Source organism: Eleutherodactylus coqui, chromosome 5 (assembly GCF_035609145.1).
Source record: "Eleutherodactylus coqui strain aEleCoq1 chromosome 5, aEleCoq1.hap1, whole genome shotgun sequence".
Classification (NCBI taxonomy): Eukaryota; Metazoa; Chordata; class Amphibia; order Anura; family Eleutherodactylidae; genus Eleutherodactylus; species Eleutherodactylus coqui.
The window spans coordinates 209,003,989-209,028,329 of record NC_089841.1 but is presented as its reverse complement, the minus strand read 5'-3'; the positions used below and the strand labels follow the sequence as shown (position 1 = coordinate 209,028,329).

Below are 24,341 nucleotides of genomic sequence, written 5' to 3'. Positions count from 1 at the left end.
GGTATTTGGAAAGGAGAAATATGAGGTCCTATATCTAGGCAAGAAAAATGAAAAAAGGCTCATACAGACTGGGAGGAATTGAGCTAAGTAGCAGCACATGTGAAAAAGACTTGAGTATACGAATAGATCACAGACTGAACATGAGTCAACAATGCGATGCAGCAGCAAAAAAGGCAAACACAATTCTGAGATGTATTAAGAGAAGCATAGAGTCTAGATCACGTGAGGTAATTATCCCCCTCTACTCCTCCTTAGTCAGACCTCATCTGAAATACTATATCCAGTTCTGGGCACCACAATTTTAAAAAAGACATGGACAAACGTGAGCAAGTTCAGAGAAGAGCTGCCAACATTGGGGGTTAATAGGCTGAACCGAATGGACATGTCGTGTGTGTGTGTGTGTGTTTTTTTTTGTTTTGTTTTTTTTTTTTTGGGGGGGGGGGGGGGGGTGTTACATGCTATGATACCAGGATGGTGAGCAGCCTGCAAATCATGTTCTATGATGAACCGTTAAAGGATCTGGGAATGTTTAGCTTACTGAAAAGAATTAATGGTTGTCTACAAATATCTGAAGGGCTGTCACAGTGCAGAGGGATCAGCCGTATTATCTGCCCAAGGAAAGACTAGAAGCAATGGGATGAAACTGAAAGGGAGAAGACACCGATTAGATATTAGAAAAAACTTTGACAGTGAGGGTGATCAACGAGTGGAACAGGTTACCATGGGAGGTGGTGAGTAGTTCTTCAGTGGAAGTCTTCAAACAAAGGCTGGACAGGCATCTGTCTAGGATGATTTAGTGAATCCTGTACTGAGCAGGGGTTGGACCCGATGACCCTGGATGTCCCTTCCAACTCTACCATTCCATAATAAGTTGTTTGAAAAGACAGTGAGCATTTAAGCATTAACATAGATTTCAAAATGTTGACTATTCGCAAAATGAAATGGTCGCTTAGCTAGATGCTTAGTTCTGCCACATGGTACACAGTAAGGGGCATATATCTTTAAAAAACAGGACGGCAGTGTTCAGGTCACATAGTATACTGCTTCCTGTGGATTTTTAGTTGTAAAATTAGGTATAACTCCTAATAAATTCACTGGTGATTAAGTATTATCAACTGGCAAGCTACAGGATGCTCTGTACCTCTTCTACAGGCACTGGAGGGCAAATGTAGTATTCATAGTGCTCATTGAAAGGACTGTAGTAGTTGTCTGATCTGGCTAATAAAGGGAAGTCCTGAGCAGAGATCTTCTCTGTATAATGACTATATGCCCTAATAAGTACTTTTTAGGATACGAATTCTCCCTGCAAATATCCAACCAGGAGTCTTCCAGGAAGCGCTCCTTGGGCAAAGTATGTAAAGTAGCTCTCTTCCATACAGAAGAAAACTCTGCATAGTGCCACTTAGAAGCAATTGCCCAACCCATTAAAGAGCCTTGAGCTTATGACTAGGGCTATCGTCTTGTCTCCACCAGTTGAATCAATATGTCAAGAGCTGCTTCAAGGGGATCTTGCCCAACCAACCAGAGTATTTCTCTGTTGATGAAGTGCAAGAGCTCGGAAACCGCACTACCCTACAGTACAAGCCCTTAGTACTAGCACTAGTGAGTGTTATAGTATTAAATGATCAGCTGAGCTTACCTTTTAGGGTTAAGAAATGCTGATTTTTTAATATGCTGGCAAATAGTCTACCATGGTTGTGTCTAACCAGCAAGTTCTTTGACAACCTCTTCTTTGTGAAAGTAGATACCAAGTACAAATAGCAGTGTATGTTTTAGGCCCCATTCACATCTCCATTGGAGTTTCCATTCAGAGCTTCTGGCACAGATCTGGTAGAATATCCCCTATGAAATAGCACAGCCTGTAGCGCTATTTTATCTAATAAAATGCGGGTCTGAATGCCAGAAGCTGGTCAGACCGCGTTGTAGCCAATGGGGGTCTGTTTGGCACTGGCATGTGCTGGTTTCGGTGGTTCCATAATTTTCATGGTTTGTCTCGCTCCAAAGACTGAGCCGAACAACCGCAATCACCTGGAGACCCATCACAGGTGTGATTGGCGCATTAGTTGAGAAGGGTTGACATAACATGATATGTTACCCAGTTGCTATCAAGCCGCCTCCACCCCCCCCCCCCCCACTCTCCCGCTTGAACAATATAGGTGCCATTGATGTGTGACAATAACGACTGTATAATCACTGGGACACTAAAAGGTGGTCCGCTGTATCGGGACCACGCAGAGCAACTGCCCTGCCCCGTGACTACATAATTTATGTATTATTGATGATTGAGCTATGCGTTTGTTCCTCTCGGTCTATTTTTTTTTATTTTCTTTCATTGAACAGATTGTACCATAATTCTCCTAATTGGCCCATGCTGACTTTAATTCCGCCTCATTAACCAATACTTCAATCCTGTTGCTTCCAACTCTGATATGCTTGCAAAGAGAAAAAGTACCTAATTAAAATGACAGCAAATGTGTTACTTTATTCCATTTTTTTTTTTTTTTACTTTTTTGCTCTTAATTTTTTTTTTCTTTTTGTTTTTTTTTTAGTTTTGTGAATTTTGATGTAGCGAATACATCCCTATATTTTCTATTCCGTTAATCCTTTTTTTAGTTTGCTTACAACATATGTCACCGCTTTACTATATTGTGGCAACCCTATAGAAGATCCCACCATACTGATTTTTTTGTATTTCTTTTGTAAAGATTCTTTTTGAAGCTCGCCTTGCAGATCCGTCTTTTAAAAGGCTGAGTGCAATAATGGCACACAATGGTAATACATTATAAGAGCAATTAAAGCATTTACACTCTTCCCTGCTGATCTGTGGTAAACCACTTCTAGCTTCGCTATTTGATGAGGTCATGAAGGAAATTGCCCATGCAGGGGCATGTATACTCAGCATAGTGCTCTGTATGGAGGATGTTTGCTTTTGGGTACTAGTTGGAGGAAAGGCTGAGGTTAATGTTGATTAAAGTTCTCTAATTATTTCCTTATGGCAGGATCTTTCCCCACACCTTGTTAACTTGTGCGCTATCTGCAATGAAAGCATAAACCAACAAGTAGTCACCAGTATGTTTACATATTGTGGGGAGGAATTTCGAGAAGTAAACAGTAGGAAGTGCTGCCCAGGCGCATACAGTAGCTCTACTGTGCTCTTCTTGACATAGAGGCTTTCTGAGAGCTGGCAGCTGGGAAAATGCCCACTGATTTACAATAGCGCTAATAGAAGTTAAAGGGTATAGAGCTGTGTGCAAAAAAAAAAAATGCAGAGCAAAAAGTCATAGTAAATTTTACAAATGGCTTCTTTTTCTCTTACTAGCACCAGCAACAAGTGGTACAAGCTGTGGAACGTGCCAAACAAGTCACAATGGCAGAGTTGAATGCAATCATTGGGGTATGTTGTCTTTTCATCATCAGTTATTTTCGTTGTTGCAAGATGTATTAAATAAATCATAATATTTATTTTATTTGTTTTTTTTTCTTTTTTTTTTTTTTTGGCCAACTTCTTTTATTGGCAAAATATGTTGCTTGGACACTTCATAAACCTTGTAGGGGAGTCTTTTTTGACTTTCAGGCCGGGCTCACACAAGTGTAATTTCCTTGCGCATTAAGTGCGCATAAGTGAAGGGGGTCAATGAAAGTACATTGATTTTCATTCTTCCATTCACACTTGTGTATATCTCTTGCGTAAATACGAATGCATCATGTTCTATGTGCGTACAGCTTTCATTTTTTTTCTATGGGTGAGTTCGAAACCCAATGCGTTGTATGGCGTTTTTTTACGCATGTTGATGGGAAACATCAGAAAAAAGAAAAAAACCAGTGCAAGACGGCGAGTGTAGAATACTCTGTTCATGCGCAGGGAAAAATGTGACGATCACAGGAATACGCAGTTCCCTACATCGGTCAACGTTACAAATTTACTTATTTTTTTTCTCTGCAGCGTTTTATCCTAGTCATGTGAGCTCTTACTAAGGACTATGGCACACAATGGCTTTAGAGCTCAACATGTTCGCCAATGAAACCCAGTGTTCATGTATCTATTAAGAAATAATGCATACAAGGCAGGTGGAAGACCTTCCTCTGCTCAAGCTTACCGTCTTGGTTTTGCAAAGAAAAAAAAGCTCACTACTAAAACTATTGGCCCCTTTTTAGGAGATTACTAATATAATGAATGACCTCCACTCTTAAAATGTAATGCACTGCAGAAAACTTGCGCTAAAAATGCCAACAAAATTCGTAAATCTGAATGAAACCTACTAGTACACAATTTCCCTCTGATAACAGACGGGAACATCCTGGACTGATATAAAACAATGTAAACCGCACTCCTAATACACATACAGTTCACTTTTTTTAATACATTTTGTTATGTTGTGGCTTTGTGCAAATAGATACATTTTTTTCTTCCCTTCATTCTGCACTCAATGCCCTCTAATGACAAAGTGAAAACAGGAAGTTGGAAATCTTTGTAATTTTTTTTAATGAAGGTCTAATATGTTGCATTGACATAAGTATTTAGACCCTTTAGGCCCCATGCACACGGCTGGATTTGCATTGCAGAACCCGGAGCAGGTGCCCCCCTCCGGATTCAGCAGCAAATAACGACCATCGCATGCCATGTAAAAGCTTGTTTCCATGCCCACAGGGGGAAATCTGTCGTGATTTTCCGCTTGCGGGTGGAAAATCATAGCATGCTCTATTTTGACCCGGATTCTGCGTGGACGGCCTCCATTGCAATCAATGGAAGCTGGCCATCCCACGGCCCTTCTGCAATGATCATTGTGGAAAGGCCGCGAGATCTGCGTCATCGCCTAGCCACGGCGCAGTCACATCTGTATTACACCTGTATCTGCAGCACAGACGAAAACCATCCGAACAGGTTCGCAGTAGTCACCGGCCAGGCACTGGGCTGGATTTAGCTGCGGATTCCCGCTTGCGGAATCTGACCCGGTCGTGTGCATGGAGCCTTAGTACGATACTTAAAATTTAGCTCTTGGGGCTTCCTATTTCTGTTGATCATCCTTGAGATGTTTCTACACCTTGATCGTAGTCCATCTGAGGTCAACTCAGTTGACTGGACATGATTTTCAAAGACCTTCCAGACCCACTGTATATAATATATGTATGCTCCAAATGAGCCACATTTCAGACAACGACCACTTCAGATGATGCGCTCCCCATTTAGGAAAAGAAAGTCGTAAAAAAGATGCTGATAGGTGGCGCTGCAGCTATAAGACCCCCTTGTTTTTCACCTGCGCTCCCCATTCGCAAAACCATGTTTTCCACTGCTGTGACTCTGCTTTAATCGCCACAACATGCTGACGAATGCTGCCCTTTTCAGATCCGACCCTCACGCAGGTCTGACACGGTAGACCTGGTCCACAACAGCGCCACCTATCAGTGACTTTTTTTTTCGACCCCTTTTTTTTTTTTTAGCCGTAGATTGGGCAAGTATGTTAGATAGATAATAAAATATTCCACAGGTTCAGTAGTCCAGTTAAAAAAACAAACAAAAAAAACAAAGTTTGACAACAAAAAACTTTATTCTTTCTTCATGCATGATGGAGGAATGAAGATTTGTCTTTTGCCACTGATCTGGGCCAAGTTACATTCCCTCATATGCGTATTCTCACGTCCTCCCAGACTGCGGATCTTGGGCAGTCATTCTGTTTACAATTCCTACAAAAACCGGCGAAACAATGAAATATTGCCTGTTTCGCCTGACAATTTGGAGGTGAGAAATCATAGTTTAATAACACATTATTCACATCCCTAATTATACAGCTGGTGCAAGCCGCTAAGTTATTCTAATGAAGGCACTACAACTGTACTTTTCTTATTCGCCCCCTCCCAAATGCTTTTTCTTTTGTGTATAGATTATACATAAAAGTCTTTTCCTCTTTTATTCAGTGTATCAAACACACTTTGAAATGCTAATTATTCCATTTACTTTCATTAAAATTCAAATTGCTGAGTGAAGATGTGGATAAGGGTCGCCGAATAATCAATCTGAAGTGAAGATATTGCCTCAATTATGCCTCTGTCTTTTAACAAGGAAATCAGCACTCTCTGATCCTTGCTGACGGAGGTAGAGTGCAATGTTCTGATTGTGGCCTGCATTTAATGGGCTATTTCTTATTCTGTTTTGTGCCCCTTTGACCGCCAGAGAATACTGGTAGTCAATTAAGGGTTATAAATGGAGAAAAAGTAACCTTTTATTTCCTGTGAAGTTCCCCAATAAAAAAGACAAATCTGGGAAGCTCTGTTCAGCCATGAATAACATTTGCTGCAAGCTCTTCAAGCACAAGTAGGAGGTGAAAAGGCCATTACCCCTTTCCTTCCCAGATGCAGGAATTATTTGAGTAAAGTTTCTATGTTCTATCCTGTAAACTGTAAAATTCCTTTAATCCAGCACTGCCTGGTCCGTTTGTAAGCGGAGTAGTAAATCGGATTTAATGCAGACCTCTTCTCTTGGTCTTGAAATGCAGAAACCATGTAAATGCATCATTTGGGGCCGATCTACACCTTTTTTGCAGTATTTTTTTTTTTTTTAATTATGTCTATGCATGTAAAATGTAGCCACTTTGCAATAGACCGTGATTAAAAATTGTATAGGGTTTTAAATCTACAGCTCCAATGCAGACCCATTTGTTTCCATGGTAACAGACTACAAACAAACCTTGTGTAGTCTGTTTCTGCAGTTCTACTCTTGCACTCCTTGGTAACACATTCAGTAGGTCAGGAAGACCTTAGGGAGAAGACAAAACTAGGACTACAGGATCAAAATACAGATTTAAGTGGGTAGTCTGTCACCAAGGAGACAGACGCACGGCTGGTTCAAATCCAAAAAAAGGTTGTCGTCATGAAACGACCCCTTTTTTTTAAGGAAAAACCTTATTAAATGATTAGAGTATAGCTATACAGGTTTTTTAATTAGTGTCCTTTTTTTTTTTCTTAAAGGGGTTGTCTGGCATTATGATATTAAAAGTTCAAACAGGTTATTGCAAAAAACAGGTTCTCCATCATAGAAAATAACATGCCTGTATTCGCTTCTCCCGTGCTGCAGCTCCGTCCTGTGTACCCAGTCTTTGTTTACAGGCTGCAGTCAACATGTGTACAGTATATCACGGGCTGTTGCAGCCTATCACTGTATGCCCTGCACTCGGGCTGCTGCAGCCTGTAAGCATTGTGTCACTGGGGAATCCGGAGCTGCAGAGCGGAAAATGCCAGGAGCCCGAAGAGGTCCTCTTCTCCTTTTTAGGCATGTTTGTTATTTTTATTATGGGAAACCTGTTTTTTAACATTTCAGAAAACCCCTTTAATAGGAGGTACTAAAAGAAAAGTGTTCCTTGCCCTGGAAGATCCAGCATGCCTATACATTATGTGGACAACCCATTAATTTTAGTGGGAACTGCATACTTCACTTTCCTGTCGTCATGCTGCAGAAAAATTGGAAACTTGCTGCTTGATTTGCCCCCAGACTATAGTTGGTTGCTGGGGTCCCAGCAGAGGAGCCTCCTCTGATCAGCTCACTGTCAGACATCTTTCATATCTGCATGAATGACTGTATTGTCTACTTTCAGGTAGAATTAAATTAAAAAGAACTTGTCACCTCTGAAGAGCGTTCTAAACGAAGTTCTAGTGCTGTTGGGGGAGTTGACGGGGAGCCAGGGGATATTGTTTGTATACTCCCCTCCCCAGTGCTGCATCTCTTGCATCATGTATGATGAGCTAGGCAATCCTCTGGCAGCTAAATACAGCAGAACAGGAAAGACAATGTAGCAAACTAATGAACTGTATACATTTATCAGAGGAGCTAAACTGTTTGCCTAGATGGACACAATTCTCACAAACTCACAGCTGCTAGACATGTAGGGTCTGTATTCTCCAGCCCAGAGGGACTCCATGTGGTCTGATAAGCCAAATTAACCCTTAGGCCAGATTCACACGAACGTATTTGTGCGCACAATACGCAGAAAATAGAACCCATTGATTGCAAAAGATTCGCTCACATGCTAGTATTTAGCGTGCACAATTCCGTCGCGCAAAAAAACCTGAACCATTTTCCTGCGTATTTCAACGGATTAAACCAACCAAGAGCATCAGTCCGTGTTTTTTTTTTGGGGGGGGGGGGGGTTTGTGCAGTTGCGCACAACTTGTGCATGCAAAAAGTACAGTAAAAACACAGTGGCGCATGCCACTGTGCAACGTCAGATATGCAAATACACTTGCGCTCATGTGAATTGATCCTTAAGGCTGGGTTCACACGGGGCGGATTTGCCGCGGAAATTCCGTGCGTAATTGCGCCGCCCGCTAATCCCAGGATTAGCCAGCCATGTGGACGAGATTTCTCAGAAATCACGTCCACACGGGGCGGCAAATCTGCTGTGGCTAAGCCGGCAGAAGCCACCGCTGCGGCGCGGATTTGCCGACCGCAGCATGTTCGTTGTTTTTTTTTCCCGCTGTGGACGCGCTCCCCTCTATGGGAGCGCCGGCCGCAGCGGAAGAGCAAGCGGCCGGGCCGCTTCAAAACCGCCGCGGGTTTTGAAGCAGTGGAAATCTCGTGGTTTTTCGCTGCGACCAAACCGTGGGATTTCCGTCGGGAATCCGCCCCGTGTGAACCCAGCCTAAGAAGGCAACCCTTTAAGTACAATAGTAATAGGTAAAGTAGTGAGGATTGTGTAAATGTGTTAAAATAAAGTTAACTATCATCAGAAATAATCTTCTCATCACAAATCATGTCGCAGTGATTTTACATGGGACCGGTCGTCGCTTAGGAGGCGGAGCCGGCTGGAGACCGATCCTATGCGTCCGCCTCCATTCACAGTAAACAGACCAACATTCATCGATCGATCGAATGGCCTGTTTACATGCAACGATGCAGCTTGTAAGCCAATGACGAATATTAGGTCTGCAAGAAAGATTCGGCCAGCGATTTATCACTGTTCGTTCTTCACTGCATGCGTTCGCACTGCACAATTATAATACTAACCACTCCATCCGACTAGTGACTTGCCTTAATAGTCATGCCGTGTAGAAAGGGGCTTTAGATGACTATGGTGCAATTGTTTAACCAGTTAACCAAGTACTTGTGTGTTGCCTTGCTGCATGCTTTAATCCTCTGCTATTGTTAATGTACGCTGCAGGATGAGATGGTCTCTGTCATTTCAACAAACGTTGTATAAATCAATGGTACAAGCCAATAGAAGAAATTTTGTAGTAGATCTTATCCAATAGAATGCTGTTTTCTTTACTTATCAGTCTCCTTTCCTCCTCCCTCTCCCTTCTAAACTGCTTATCCACTCTGTAAAACTGCGAAAATCCATCCACAAGACAGACTAACAGATCAGTTGACATGCTGATGCCGTTAGAAGTTTATGGAGAGGGGAGGGCAAAGCTGCTAGACACACAAAGGCTGCTGCAGCTAATAGTGAGTTTTTTTTGTCTTGCCCCAAGTGCTTTATTCACTTCTCTACAATGTCTTCAATGCTGATACTTCTGAGTCAGAGAATTGGGGAGTGGAAATTCCTGTTTTCTCCATGTGGTATGTAAGGGAGACATTATAATAGCAGCTTGTCTCCACCCATCAGCTCTGTGACAACTGAAAATTAGAGAGATGGCTTTCATAGGGAAAACTGGTGAAGAATGTAGGGTAAAAGTTAAATAATGGCTACTTGTCATGTATGCAACAAGGCAGCTTATTCTGAAAGGTCATGTGAAACTATAGGTATGTTTTAAAGCTTCTGCGGTCTACCAAGTGCAGTTTGGGGGTCCTGGCTCTGATAGCCGTCGACCCTCAGGAAAAGACAGAAGCCGTTTATAACTTCTGCAGCCTATATAGTGCTTGAGAGGTAACAAATATTTTTTATTAAAGAATCCCTTATTTTACAGAATGCTTGATGTCCACACGCCACCGTTATACACGGTCTCCGATTTTGTTTATTGCAGAAAAGAGTCATTAATATGCTCAAGTACCCTTTTGCTTTAAACTCCCAAATGGGAGCCTGTTTGTTTTCGTTTCTATGCATTTTTTTTCTTCTTCCTCTTCAGTCTGCAATTGGAACAGATTGCATGTTCTGCACTGTTGATTTTCATACTGCAGATCTTAAACAACAATTTGTTTGCAGGCGGTGAATAGTCTAAAAACAGAATGTTTTCCTGAAACCTGTAAAGGTTCTGTTGTAATAAACAGTACTGCTAGAATATTGTCATACAGCTGTCTATGAGCTTCGTAAAAGAAGAACTTGTCGAAATTTTGTGTTTGCGGTGTGTTGTCCCCACTCTACATTTTTTTTTATTTTTAATTTGGTTGGAGAATGCTAAGAAATCCATGACTGAAGACTCCAGTTTATGATCTCTGATCTTAAGTGTTTTGGTTTCCTGTTCATTCGCAGGTTGTATAACCACCTGACCTCTCATGGCGCTGATTTGAGCTGATGAAGTAGGGAATTTCAGATGACCATGTTCGTAAAGGCGGTTGTCTGTTGATTTGAAGCCTGTTGTGATCTGTGGCCTGGTCCCGGCTTCTATTGATGCAATGCAAATCTATTGACTCGATGCAAATCTATTGACTCTTCAGATCCACTTTTCCGCAGCTAACTGCCTTCAGTTGACACCTGTCATTTTTTTTACTGTTACAAAGAACTCCCAAAATCGGCATAAAACTGTTGAAATCACTCTGTTTTTGGAAGTGCAAAATCTCTAGTATATGGCCAACTAGAATTGTTGGTCAAATGACCAATCGACTCTCTGCAATCTCATAAGTATCCCCATCAAAAGCATTTATAGTTTATTCTTCATCATTTGGCAAAAATATAGGCCTTTCCATGCATTCAGAAAAGCAAGACATGGTAGTTGCACCACCAGAAGATTTATGGTAACCATAAGTGTTGGATGCCTGTCGGGCACATACCCTGTCCTCCCAGTGTGGAGAGACAGGGAAAATCTGCTAGTAGCCACTTTGGGCAATGCTTTATTTTGGACTTGAAGCGTTGGGAGATATATTGAGCGCATGATCAAGGGTTCATTGACGTATTGCCCTGCCCAAGCAATTGTAATTGTGGCAAGAACACGCTACACTGTAGGGGGGCAGCACTGCTTAGTTCATACGCAGGCCCTTATGGGCACTAGAAGCGGTCGCAGGGTACGACTGGATCAGAGTTTTGACACTAAGTGGAATCTGACTTTTCGCAGAATGAGCAATGATGTACTTAGTCTTGGTAAGATAGGACTGTGGAAGAACATATGTTTGCTGTTAAAATGCCTCTCCAAATACTAACTGTGCTAATAATGTTAATTTTATTTGAGCGCTTTTCCCTTTTGTAAGCAATGCTTTCTTTTTCAAGCATGTTACCTCAATCTGCCTTTGTTCATAAAGCTGAGGGCAGCTTTCCAAGTATTATCCATAGTGAATGGGTCTTTGTCATTTATTTTTTTCTCTCTCGGTAATACCAGAATTACGGTTGGATTTTCCACGTCTGAGCTAATGTCTCAATCAGAACATTTTAGAAATCTATATATGCTTTTAAGCAACTGCTGAATACACAAATCAATGTGATGCGTATTATTTCATAGTGGGGACTAGTGATGTTATTCATTAGTTCCAGATAAGTTCTTGTGCGGTATCTCTCCTGCATTCAATAACTTTGACCTTGAAAACTGGGTTGTGCAGGCTGCTTCATTTTTTTTTTTTTCTACCCCAAAACTGCTCATTAAAAAAAGGATAGAAAAACGTTTTTCAAAAGTTTTACATTGACACAATGTCTATTTAGCTCATCTTTAAAGGGTTGGCCACTTTATGAAAATATTTCCTAAGAGAACCTTAACTGTTAAAGGGAGACGGTCATCTCCTATGAGCCTCAGAAGCAAAGCTTCAAGGCTCCTAGGAGGCTTGAAATAGAAGCCCTGCCCAGATTATAAGCCCTAGATGCATTGCATAAAAAAAAAAAGCAATGCATTACCTAGCAGGCTTGATCCAGGTCCTCCGGAGCGCCAGTCCTCGGCCACCTACAGAACATCGCTTTCTGATTACGGGATTCATAAATCCCGCCTCCAGGGAGTGATGGCTGTGATTGGTTCTCAAGCGCTGCTCAGCCATTCAATGCAGCCCCCGAGAACTAAGCACAACCATCGCATTGTGGAGGCGGGATTTATGAATTGACCAATCAATGCTACATCTTAGCCGTTTCATAAATCCCACCTCCACAGTGTGATGGCTCTGATTGGCTGGGCAGCGCTCGAGAACCAATCAGAGCCATTGCTTCCTGGAGGCAGGATTCCTGAATCCCGTAACCAGGAAGTGATCTTCTGTGGATGGCCGAGGACTGCAGTAAGCGCACTGGAGCTCCGAAGAGCAGCGGGATGACCCGGACTGAGCCTGCTAGGTAAGTATAATAAGACATCCCCTGAATATAAGACCTAGAGCCTCTTTTGGGGCAAAAATTAATATAAGACAGGGTCTTACTTTCTGGGAAATGCTATATCAAACCATAAAACTGTATTATAAGGAAAAGCATTATATCCCCCAAACTCCTAGTATCATGGGCACTCCTAGGATTTGAGCTCAGGTGGCAGGCGTGCTGACTGTGGCGCTGTGGCCTCTGATCGGCTCAAACGGTCACATGCTTTCGTCCAAGTATCTACCTAGAAGCCGGGGCAACGTGAGCCACTCAGTTCCTCTTCAGAAGTTTAAGGTGAGGGGAGTATGATTTTTTTTTTTTTTCCACGCAAGTAATACACATGCAAATTTAAAAAAGGCAAGTGTGAGTGGGCTATTGGCATAGTGTGTTGCGCACAGCATAATTGCACGTGACGTGCAATCCTAATACGCCAGTGTGAGACCAGTGGATATCTGTAGTGGTGGTGGTCAGCCAGTTCTAGGCAATTAATCCCCATCAATGTTTTTGGAAAGTATCTAAAGTGTAACTGACTTTGCAGAATAAAGTGGTGTTTGTTCATGAAGAAGAACCCTATTCCTGTCCATTATGACTTCTATTCTGCATTTTTCACCAGTTTTCCCATCTGCAAGCTGCATCTCCTGTAGTCGGTGTTCGCTGAGCTGGTGACTAGCTGTTATGTCTCCCATACACTGCTTTCATAGTAAAGAGGTAGCCATGTCCCCCCCCCCTTCCTCCTGCACACAGCAGTATGAAGGATATTCTACAGTAGTGTAGCTGTGAATCCAGCACTGAGGTTAGAAAACGCTAAAAGCTACAGCAACGTCTCTGTGGGTGCCTATCAAGCATCACCCCTTCCTCTCCCGCCCCCCCTATTAGCTCTCCATAGACTTCTGTAGGCAGCATAAGAAAAGCAAATACACTATCCCTCCCACAAACGTTCTGTGTTGGTGTCACTGCTGCTGGAAATAGACTTCACATGACAACAGGCAGTGGACAGCTAGTTTGGAGGAAGTTGGACTCCCTAGTGCCCAGCACTTTTGAGGTTTTTTTTTTTTTCTCGGCACATAAATGTCATTTTTGATAACTAGCAAAAGTGCAAATGACTTTATTTACCACTTTGGCTATCGTGTAAGCACAAGTTGTCATTTAAAAGGGTTTTCCAAAATTGAAAAAAAAAATTCCACAGGGCAAATAAGTCCCTCCAATCCACTACTGAAAGTCCAGGCCCGGAAGGTGCTGGAGAAGTCCTATGCCATTCATCATTTACATAACTACGGCAGCCGGTCACTGGTCTCAGCAGTCATGTGCCATTCATGCACACATGACCGCAGAGGCCAATGGTTGGCTCCGATGGTCACATGAATAATGAACAGCATGTGATTGCTGCAGGGGCTTCCGGCCCCCGACGTACACCACCACTGCTTCTACACTACAACTAGCTGTGATGTTTATGGAGTCTACGCTTGGCCCCACGCTTCTTATTTGAGGCTTTGCCACACCCACTACTCTTAAAACCGGAGGAATCCCAATCTGACCCACATTAGCCAATGAAATGATGGCAGAATCATTATAGTTTAGGCATTTCTTTTTATGCGTCTATGAAAAATCTTTCTGAACAGGCAGGCTGGCCAAGTTGTGGGGTGGGGGGGGGGGGGGGGGGAGGCATTTTAGTGCCACATATGCTCAACCTCCATTTTTAGCAGTGACATTTTAATGATAGGGAGTCTGCAAAATTATTTGCCATCAATTGTGAAGGCAATAACAAGCCTTGGTGGTTTTTCACACTCTCTGTGTTAAGTGCTTTCAGAATGACAGCGTAAACTGTGTTAGAGAACTCCAAGGAAGTAAAACTGATTAAAATGTTCATGCTTGAATGCGGCTGATGGAATAGTTCATTTGGACTTTCCATACCTCCTGCAGCTCAAGCTGAAATATTAAAATTCAGTGGATTTAAATCTCTCTCCCCTCAGCTCGCGAAAAAACATTACATTTTAATAGGTTTTAAACTCATAATTCATTGGTTTGGAGCAGCACATATTAAATATATTTAAATATTACTTAGGTGGTGACTTAAATGATTTTTTTTTTTTGCCTTTTAACGTTCTTTGTTCAAAATTATGGATTTTTTTGTGTGTGTGTTCTGGAAAGAAATTCAATTGCTTTTCAAATCTTTCGTGTTGCTTGCTAAATAACTTTTTTTTTTTTTTTTTTTTTATTCTTTTTTTCTTCATGAGTTTTTTATTTTTTAAACTCATTAATGTGTGTCAGTTGACACAGAAACTCTTCCGAGAGGCTGTAGATTGCCCTGAATTATGCAATGGACTCTTGGAAGCTGCCACCTTCAGAAAGAGAAATGTTTCCTTTCATAGTGAATTGTACATTGCCAGTATGTATTATGGATCTACTACAATAACCTATGAATACATAATGTATGTCCGTATGGAATATATTTCACGTAGTAATCTTTATATAGCGCCAACATATTCAGTAGGACTTTACAAGTCGGAGGGAAACCTACAGTATTAAACTGATACTCATCCCCATTGTTCAAACTGTATCTACAGACTATAAGGAAATGGCGTGACACACAAGGTATATACATAAAGCTGTATGAGATGGTCACCAGCCATGTCTGTGTAATAGGTTGTGTTGCAGATGCAGTATGAAGAAGGGGATTAGGTTTCCAAGGGGTGTTGTAGAAGTGAGGTAAATGGAGAAGAGTATTTAGGAATATGGTAGGCTATAAGTGTTTTTAGGGCACTCTTCAAACTGGGCTTTGGGCGTTGACCTGCTAGTCTAGGGTAGCGCATTCCGGAGAACTGGTGCTGCTCTGGAGAAATCTTAAAAACTGAAGTTGGAGGTATCGATTCAAGGGGAATTTTAATCTAAGGGCATTAGCAGAGCAGAGAGTATGGGTAGGGTGGTAAACCGAGATGAGGGAGGAGATGTAGTGAAGCACTGTGGAGAGCTTTAGGGATGAGAGTGAGGAGTTTAAATTCTATATTTGATGGGCAGCCGGTACAGTGATTGGCTCAGGATGGAAGCATCAGTGTAGCAGCTTGACAAGAGGGGAGAGTTTATTGAAGGCAAGACTGATCAGTAAAGGGTTGCAGTAATCGAGCGGAGAGTGGATGAGGGCAACCATAGGAGTTTTTGACATCTCCATAGTGAGAAAAGAGTGGATTCTGGAGATGTTTTTTGAGATCCAAGTGACAATAGTGTGTGAGTGACTGACTAAAAGTAGTGTGAAAGAAAGATCGAAGTCAAATCTGACCCCAAGACAACCGGTGTTCTGCTCAGGATTTTTTTTCTATAAAACCCTGAGCAGAGCACCCGTTGTGGAGATGTCGGGTATTTAGGTTGGTTTATAGGAAGAAGAAACGCACGTCGTTCAGTTTTTGAGAGATTCAGTTTTAGATGGACAACATGGTATTGGAGACAGCAGGTAGACAATCGCTGACCATTTGTAGTGGGGAAGAAGTGTATAATTGAGTCTCGTCAGTGTAGAGCCAAAACTGCTGCTAGTTTACCCAGTAGGGCCTATGTAGATGGAAAAGTGGAGGGGACCAAGGACTGAACCCTGAGGAACCCCAACAACAAGGGAAAGGGGAGAAGTGGAACCGGCAAATGATGCACTGAACAAGTGGTCAGAGAGGTAGGAAAATCAGGCGAGCGGAGTATCATTAGGGCCAGTATAGCAAAGCATACTGAGGGTAGGTTTGTGATCTACAGTGTCGAACACCAATGAGTGAGTCAGAAAAATTGGAAAGTAGTCTCCGTGAGGTTAGCCGTCTGGAGATTAAGACCCTTTAGTAAGAGTGTTTTCTGTCGAATGTAGAGTAGGAAAAAGACTCTTAAGGGGTCAAGAAGAGCTAACTAGGGGATAGTTTAGGATGGCTTATTAGGTGTGAGTATTTCAGATGTTTCAAGAGTTTAGAGATGAAGGGAAGATTAGAGACTGGTCGGTAGTTGTCTGCACAGGATGAGTCCAGGGACTATTTCTTTAATAATGAGAATATTATTGTGTATACCATCTTGAAAACTATATTGCTCTGATTTTCTACTACGCTAGAAAAATGCCAACAAGCATAATAGACTTTTGAAATAGAAGCTTGTTCTTCCAGTGTTTGTATTGCCCATACCTTCCAACATCTCAATCCTATTTTTAGCTGTGCCGAGGAACGCACCCAAAACCGCCTAGAAGGGTCCCTTTCATGTTAATCTGCATAAAGCCGGCCTCTTGACTGTCCTTTGAAAAACAATAGGGAAGTATGGTGGTGCACATAGACTGCTTTCATTTCTTGCGGAGTGACTGCTATGGGCAACAGTACCTCTGTCTATACTATTATAGTCTTCTGATAGAATTGTACGTTAAGAGGGTCTCCTGGCCTATATCCCTAACAGAAGAAGGCAGCATAGACTACTATTCCATACAAAAAAAAAAAATAATATATATAATACCGGCCCTGTGCATGCCACAAGGATACTCTTTTGGCATAGGACCATGGAATTAGCAACAAAAGGATACACTTTCCCGATGTATATGCCAAATGTAGGGCCTGTACAAAGTGTGAACAGAGCTTTGGTGTCACTATTTCTAGTAAAGCCAGAAAAGTATTGTTGGGCAGTGAATCCAAAGTATCTGCATTTCTGATATATTTAAATGCACCTATTGTTAAAAGTGTATGTATGTATAATATATATTTCATTTTTAACATTGGAGCATTTTAAATATTCTTAAATGTAGATGTACCCTACTCATGAGGCGTCTGTAGATATATATTGGGTATTGTGTAGCCAGAAGTTGGACTGACCTGAATGGTTGTGTTTTTTTTGTTTTTTTTAGGTCTTTTTTTCCATCTTTTTCACTTCTCAAAATGTATATTTTCTGGCTTCATCCTTTCTAAGTGATTTTTCTTATTCCATGTGTGATGTAACTGCTATGAGCCAACTTAGACTGCCTGTCCACGGCCGTGGCGGAATATCGCTAGTGATATTCTGCTGCGGGGGAGGAGGGGGGGAGCACTGACAGGTCTCCGCGATGAGCCTATTTAACGATAGGCTCACCGTGGATAATCGCGGCATGCCGCGATTTCAATCCCGTGAGCGGTGAATTACTATAATTCTCTGCTCGTGGACCTCAGGCCTATATTTGGCCTATGGAAAGCGTGTCATTTATTTATCGATGCGGGTCTCGCAATGAAAACTCGCCCGTGGACAGGCCTAAATGTCTGACGTGCTGCACTTTCTCTGCTCTGACAGCATGCAGTCTCCTAAACACTGAGGGAGAGATACTGCGGCTGCTTCCCCTCCTCCTTGTTAACTCAGGAGGTTTCTTAAAGGGGTTTTCTTGGACTTTACTGTTGATGACCTATCTTCAGGATGGGTCCTCAATAGTTAATCTGCTTGGGATCCACGACAATCGGCTGAAAAATAAAGTTCTGGGAAACTCCTTTAGTCTTTACAGAGATCCCGCAGGTAATGAGAAACTACATGATGCAGGAAAATACCGGTTTTCCCTTGGAAGCTATAGTGCAAAGTGTCATGTATTGACCTGTACCAAAGATGTCTGTAGGAAGTCATGATAGTACTACATAGGAGGTAGGTGCTGTTTTAATATAGCAGTTTACAGGCATATATTGGACACTTCTGTAGATAGAAAAATATACCATAAATGAATGACTTTTATCCTAACGAGCTATTTGATAAGCAGCAGCCACTTGGAGGATGGGTGCAGAACTCCGATGGCCTATAGATTACCGCTTTGTCTAGGCAACACTTTCAGTCTTTGGATTAGAAGTGTGTGTTTCTCTTAATCTTGTAGGCTGTTGAGTTTTTGTATGACTTTATTATTGTGTACTTATCCACAGGGAATTGTTCCCATCGATATGAAACCTTCATTGCTTGGATTCACATGGGTTCATTGTTGTGTAGATCTGAGAAGTGTTTAAAGCCACACTACACCTAATTAATGCAAGAAAGGATAAAAGTAAAACAGAAATATATAGTTTACTCCCATTTGTCATTTTACAGTATTTTCTGAATGAACAATCCTACAAGGAACATGGGGTTCATTTCTTGCTGACCTGTTGCATTTGTAGCTGATGCTCTGCTGAAGAGCCAGGTTTAGCCTAGGGGTTGGGTTTAGTCATTTTTAGACTTTTACTTGTATACTGTACAAATGGGGTAGGGGGGTAGTGTTGAGTGAAACGAATTAGTCAGACCCTGTTTCAGGTCAAACTTTCCAAAAGGTTGGTTCAGAGCGAACCAGAACTCAGGCGGTTCGTCCCTGCCCAACCCAGTGGTGGTGGTCCTGTGGTTCAGCGATTAACGCTGTGTCCTTGCAACGTTAGAGTCCTAAGTTCAAATTTGACAACCTCTCCCTGTGTTTTCATAATAATCACCTTTTATTTATATAGCACATACATATTACGCAGCACTTTATATATCCTGTCCCCATAGGACCTCACAATCTATTCACCCAATACAGGAAGAACATACAACTCCATGAAGATGTTGTCCTTGGTCACATCTGAACCCAAGACCCCAGAATTTACTAGAATAGAGCATTTGTAAAGAATGGTTGTTTTTGTGTCATACACAGAACCTGGTGCTAACGATTATATGTTAGTTGGAAGGTCATTAGGAATATTGACAACTTTATTATTTTAATCATGCTTTCTGTTCCAATGTACGTAATGAGGCGTTTGTGTCATCTCCTTACTTAATGGCGTTTGCCTGCACCCCTCCTGTGGCCAGCCAGGGAAATTGATTGTCTGCCTACACCAATGACTACTGTATGTAGTTGTAGTCTTCACCACTTACTGTATGCTCATTTATAGCTATTCATTGTTGGCATTTCCAACAAGGCATCAATTTGTCTGCTTGTTGCATTTGACTTGTCATTGTGCTAGGTGTCGTGTCATTGCCTAATGGCCGTCAAGTGAGAACAATGACTAGGGGTGTTCCAATTGAACTGAATCAACCCCTATTGAAAGAAATTTTAATTGTTATGCAAGAAATTGTTCATTAGTATTTCTAGCCCTGTCTCAGGCCAGATAGATGTGTCTACTAATTTGTATGGCATCGTTGGAAGACTAAAGAGATGCTGTCTAGCAAGAGTCTTAACATGCACTCACACTCCGGTAAATCCTTTTAGTGGTGGTCTATCTACAAATGGAGAGTTGTCCAATTTTTTTCATTAGGTGCCAGGCTCACTATAGGCAGATCCCATATTAAGAATAGAAATTGCTCAAAAAATTAAGGGAACATTTAAAACCCACATTCCATAATGTTTACTGTGACGTCTCAACTCTTTCACGACTGTTATGTGCTCCGTGGTGAACCTGTGAAGAGAATGGGGTGCCAGTGGTAAACTCTGGCAATTTTAGTGTTCTCTGGCCTATGCTAATCGAGCTGTATTGTGCTGGGCTCGGAGCACGGGTCCCACTTTAGGATGTCGGCCCTCTTGCCGCCCTCAAGGAGTTGGTTTCTGACCGTTTGGTCAGAAACATGCAGTCCAGTAGCCCACTGGAGGTCATTTAGTAGGGCTCTGGCAGTGCTCCTCGCACAAAGGGGCCAATATCGGTCCGGATGCTAAGTTGAAGTTGATGCCCTACTATGGCCCTGTCCAGTTGTCCTTGTGTAACAGTCTGCGTCCTGGTATCAACTTCATGCTCTTGAGATTGTGCTGGGAGACCCAGCAAACCACCTTGTGACTGCATGTATGGATATGCCAACCTGGAGGCGCAGGACTGCTAGTACAACCTGATTGGGATGCAGGTAGCACCTCACATCGCCTGTAGTGACAAGGACACTAGCAAAATCCCAAACTAGAGGAGAATCTGTCAAGAAGAATAAGAACAGAGGAAGTACGGTAAATGAAGCCACCAACTGCACTCGTTCCATTTCTGGGGATTGTCGTCTTGCCTTCCAAGTGCATCGGATGTCACTTCCACCACAGCAGATGAAATGGATTCAGAATCGCTTGCTGTGATGCTCAAGTGGTTCCTTTTAATTTTGTTTTGAGCAATGTATTTAATATGCACCTTTCCAAATAGCTACATTGTGACAGGTTGTCTAGTTAGAGCTGCTGCCCCTTTTTATGTTGTTTAGAATGATCCTCGGATGATAAGTTGACTACTACCGGAACCTACAGTGATCACCTGGAATCCATGGCGGAACCCAGCAGGATTCCGTTTCCCTGCAGTGTACATTTAAGCATTACACAGTTAAACATGTGGGTTCCAGGGCGACAGATGCTCTTTGTAACCACTGGCTATAATAGATGAGGGATTGGGGGGCTTTCCTTAATTAACTCAGATTTCCCTAATGAGGTATTTTTGAATGTGGCTTTTCTGAAGCTCACAACCCATTTTCAATAATACAAATGAAAGTTGACTGTGTTAACTGTAAAATATGGTGCTAACAGACTAGTGACATCTAGATTTAGGAGGCAAGCTACAACCAACTCTGCGGTCGTCGTCCGTGCCGCAGTTCCACGGCAAATAATATTCATAGCATGCTATGGAAAATCGCTTCTTCCTGCACACTCACGGAAACGAATTGCGATTTCTGCGAGCTTCATTGAAGTCAATGGAAGCTGTCCAACCCGTGGCTCATCCGCAATTGATATTGCAGACAGGTTGCGGATTCTGCATCATCTACTAGCGATGGCGTGGGGAAAAAAGCTTTTGTTTTTTTTTAAAATCTGTATTGCGCATGTCCAACGGCAAGCTGCCAGGTCCATCCGCAGTACATATGAAGAAGAAGAAAGACTGGTACGCGGTATTCCTGGCCGGGCACAGATGGATTCTGCTGCGGGCTCCTGCCTGCGGAATCTGACCCATTCACCTTAAGTGCATCCATTGTGTAATTTGCTTGTAATATTTCGCCGTTTCTTTGTCAGTGCAATTACTTCTTCTTCTTCTTCTTTTTTTTTTTTTACCTTGTTTATTTTGCTGCACAATTTGTTGCAAAAAGTTTTTATTTTTAAGAAAAATAGATTTTAAAAAGTTTGTATGGTAAAAAAAAAAAAGAATATATATATGAAATCCAGAATTCCCCGAACTTTTACCATAAACCTTTTACATAGTCACGGCGTTCCTTAATGGCTTCTAATATTTTCCACAATATACCATTGCTTTATATTCCAAGACACTTTAAGTGTAGCAAGTTTTCCATTCATGTATTGGATCGAAGATGTATGCAATCGAAGCGGTCCTGGTGTGTACGTACATTAGGAGAGGTATACACTGGTGGTTTCAGAGTTGGAAACATGAGGCTGTATTGGCTGAGGTCAAGCATTCCCAATTCTAAGCTCTCCAGGGCTTTCTGTATGTGTTGCCAGTGTGCTGGTAAAAATGACTTTAAACTCTTGTCAGCACAGTTACTGGTGCATGCATCACAGTCCCACTCAAATAAACCTGTCACAACACAGAGTCAGCAGCAAGAGAAGAGTACAAGGGCAGGCCTCTAGCTTTTCATTCGAGCATCACTAAACGTGCACAGAGTGCCCAATTATTTCAGCATTATTGAGCAAGCCTACAGGAGAACCCATGCCTTGCTACATTAGATTTTCTTTAGTAATTTGCTCAAGTACCGCTGAGGACACTTAAAGAGCTTAAAACGGTGGCTGCAACCAGTTCCCTTTCTGAGTTGTTAATTCAGGTTTTTGCTTTCAAATTAACTCTCTCTGCATGCTGTGCAACAGGGCTAAAACTGTTCAGCACTAATTTTCTCAATTTAGACATTTTTTCCCTTTTTTTTTTTTCTTCCATTGCTGGATCTTAAATGTATGTATTTCAAAAATTTACACATTTATTCTATTTTTAGTATTTTTTTGTACTAACTTTTTAAGATTCTTTTAACCCCTTAACGACGGCCCCATCGGGAAACTACGTCCTCAGAAAGTGGGCCTTAATCCTAGAGGACGTAGTTTTATGCATCCTCTTTAGATTGATGCCCACTGGAATGAGGACGTGACAGCTCCATGCTGTCGGTGCCCGCAGGTAGCCGACAGCATGGAGCTGTCATCCCAGGATGCGGGCAGTCCCCCCCGGCATTGCGATCGGCGCTATGCAATGGATAGCGCCGATCGCAAAAAAGCAAAGAAAAGTGCGTAAAAAGTTAGATATTCAGCTGCTATGATGGATCGGATCCATCACGGCAGCTGAAAATACTCACACGGCTTGTCGGCGGTGTCCCCCGGAGATCTGGTCCTCCCGGACCCGCCGGCGGCCTTCTGCGCATGCGCGCCTGACAATGACGTCACGCGCACGCGCAGAAGCCCGGGTGTCCCCGGCAAACTTAAAATCTCCTGGCTCCCGGCTCCTGAAGGTAGCCGGGAACCAGGAGGTGTTACCGGGGACCACTGTGAGCGGTCCCCGGGCCCGCGATCACCGCTATCCATTGCGATAGCGGTGATGGCGAAAAAGTTAAAAAAGTAAAACAAAAGTAAAGTTTCACCTCCCCTCATGGATCCGATCCATGAGGGGAGGTGAAGATACTCACCCCCGGTCCTCTGCTATGTCCCGATGTCCCGGGACCCGAAATCCCCGTCTGCGCATGCGCGCCCGATGATTGACATCGGGCGCGTGCACAGAGGGGCTCGAGCCCCGGGAAATTCAAAATTGCTCTGCTCCTGGCTGCCATGTGTAGCCAAGAGCAGAGGGATGTCACCAGGGACATGATCACTGTCATCCAATGGATGACAGTGATCATGTAAAGTAAAAAAAAAAGTGCAGAAAGTAAAAAATAAAAATAAAAAAGGGGTAAAAGGTAAAAAAAAAAAAAGTGCAAAAAGTAAAAAAAAAGTTTTAAAAAGTAAAAAAAAAGCTTGCGTTTCATCTCCCCCCACGGATCATATCCGTGAGGGAGGATGAAATGACGTACCTAAGGCCTGCGAATTTATCCGCGGACCTCACCCCAGCTTCTGCGCACGCGCCCGTCACCAATGTGGCAGGCGCATGCGCAAAAGCCGTGGTTTTTTTAAATCTCCCTGCTCCTGGCTACAAAACTTAGCCGAGAGCCTGGAGATTTCACGGGGGCCGCGGTGAGCGGTTCCTGATCACGTGTTCGCCGTTATCCAAAGAATAATGGCGATCACGTAAAAGTTAAAAAAAAGGTGAAGCTTCATCTCCCCTCACTGATGCGATCGGTGAGAGGAGATAAAATTTTTTACCGGAGGCCTCTGTATTTGCACCCCGACGCAATCTTCTTCCGTGAACTTTCCCGTATTCTGCGCATGCGACCGCCGGCAAAACACCGGACACATGCGCAGGAGTCGGGGAGCCCAGGAAACTTAATATCTCCTTGCTCTCGGCGACCGTTGGTCGCTGAGAGCCTGGAGCAGTGACGGGTGGCCTCGTTGAGCGGTCCCCGGTCACGTGAAAAAATGGTAGCGATCTACCTTTGGTCGGTCTCACATGACCGGATAGGAATTACGGATTCCGCATGCGTTTGATTAGCGGTAATACACAGATCAATCGCATTGGATTACACAATTCCGCTCACATTAGCGGGTTGGAATTGTGTAATCCACTAGCAGAAAAGAGAACGCAGCAGGTTCTATTTTACCGCGGATATCCGCAACATAGAGCCCATTGTGCTCCATGGTCATGGATATACCTGCAGCCCATACGCAACTACGTTGTATACGGGCTGCGGGTACCCGCGTCATCGCTAAGCGACGGTGCGGGAAATACAAACAACAAAAAAAAAAGGTGTACTGCGCATGACCGCCCGTGTAAGTACGCAGTTATGCGCAGTACATTACGCGGCCGTACGCAGGGGGTCACAGCCGGGCTCACAGCCGGGATCCACCTAGGGCTGCGTGAGCCCGGCGTTATTCAGACCGCTACCTGTAATACGCAATTTACAAGAAGCCCCGGGAACGCTCGCCTTCCTGCAGTTCCAGGAGCAGCTTGTTGAGTGTCTTCT

At 42.9% G+C, this 24,341-nt stretch overlaps 1 protein-coding gene across 6 annotated transcripts in view; it reads left to right on the top strand.

Annotated features, from left to right (window-relative positions):
- LOC136628324 (transducin-like enhancer protein 4) overlaps positions 1-24,341 on the top strand; it is a 139,856-nt gene that overhangs the window by 31,300 nt on the left and 84,215 nt on the right. For 4 of the 6 annotated variants that reach the window (XM_066604139.1, XM_066604136.1, XM_066604137.1 and 1 more), the window contains exon 6: positions 3,320-3,394. The exons of the other annotated variants lie outside the window; for them this stretch is intronic. In XM_066604139.1, the coding sequence (XP_066460236.1) occupies positions 3,320-3,394 (75 nt within the window). The remainder of the gene's footprint in view (positions 1-3,319; positions 3,395-24,341) is intronic. 6 annotated transcript variants of the gene reach the window in all.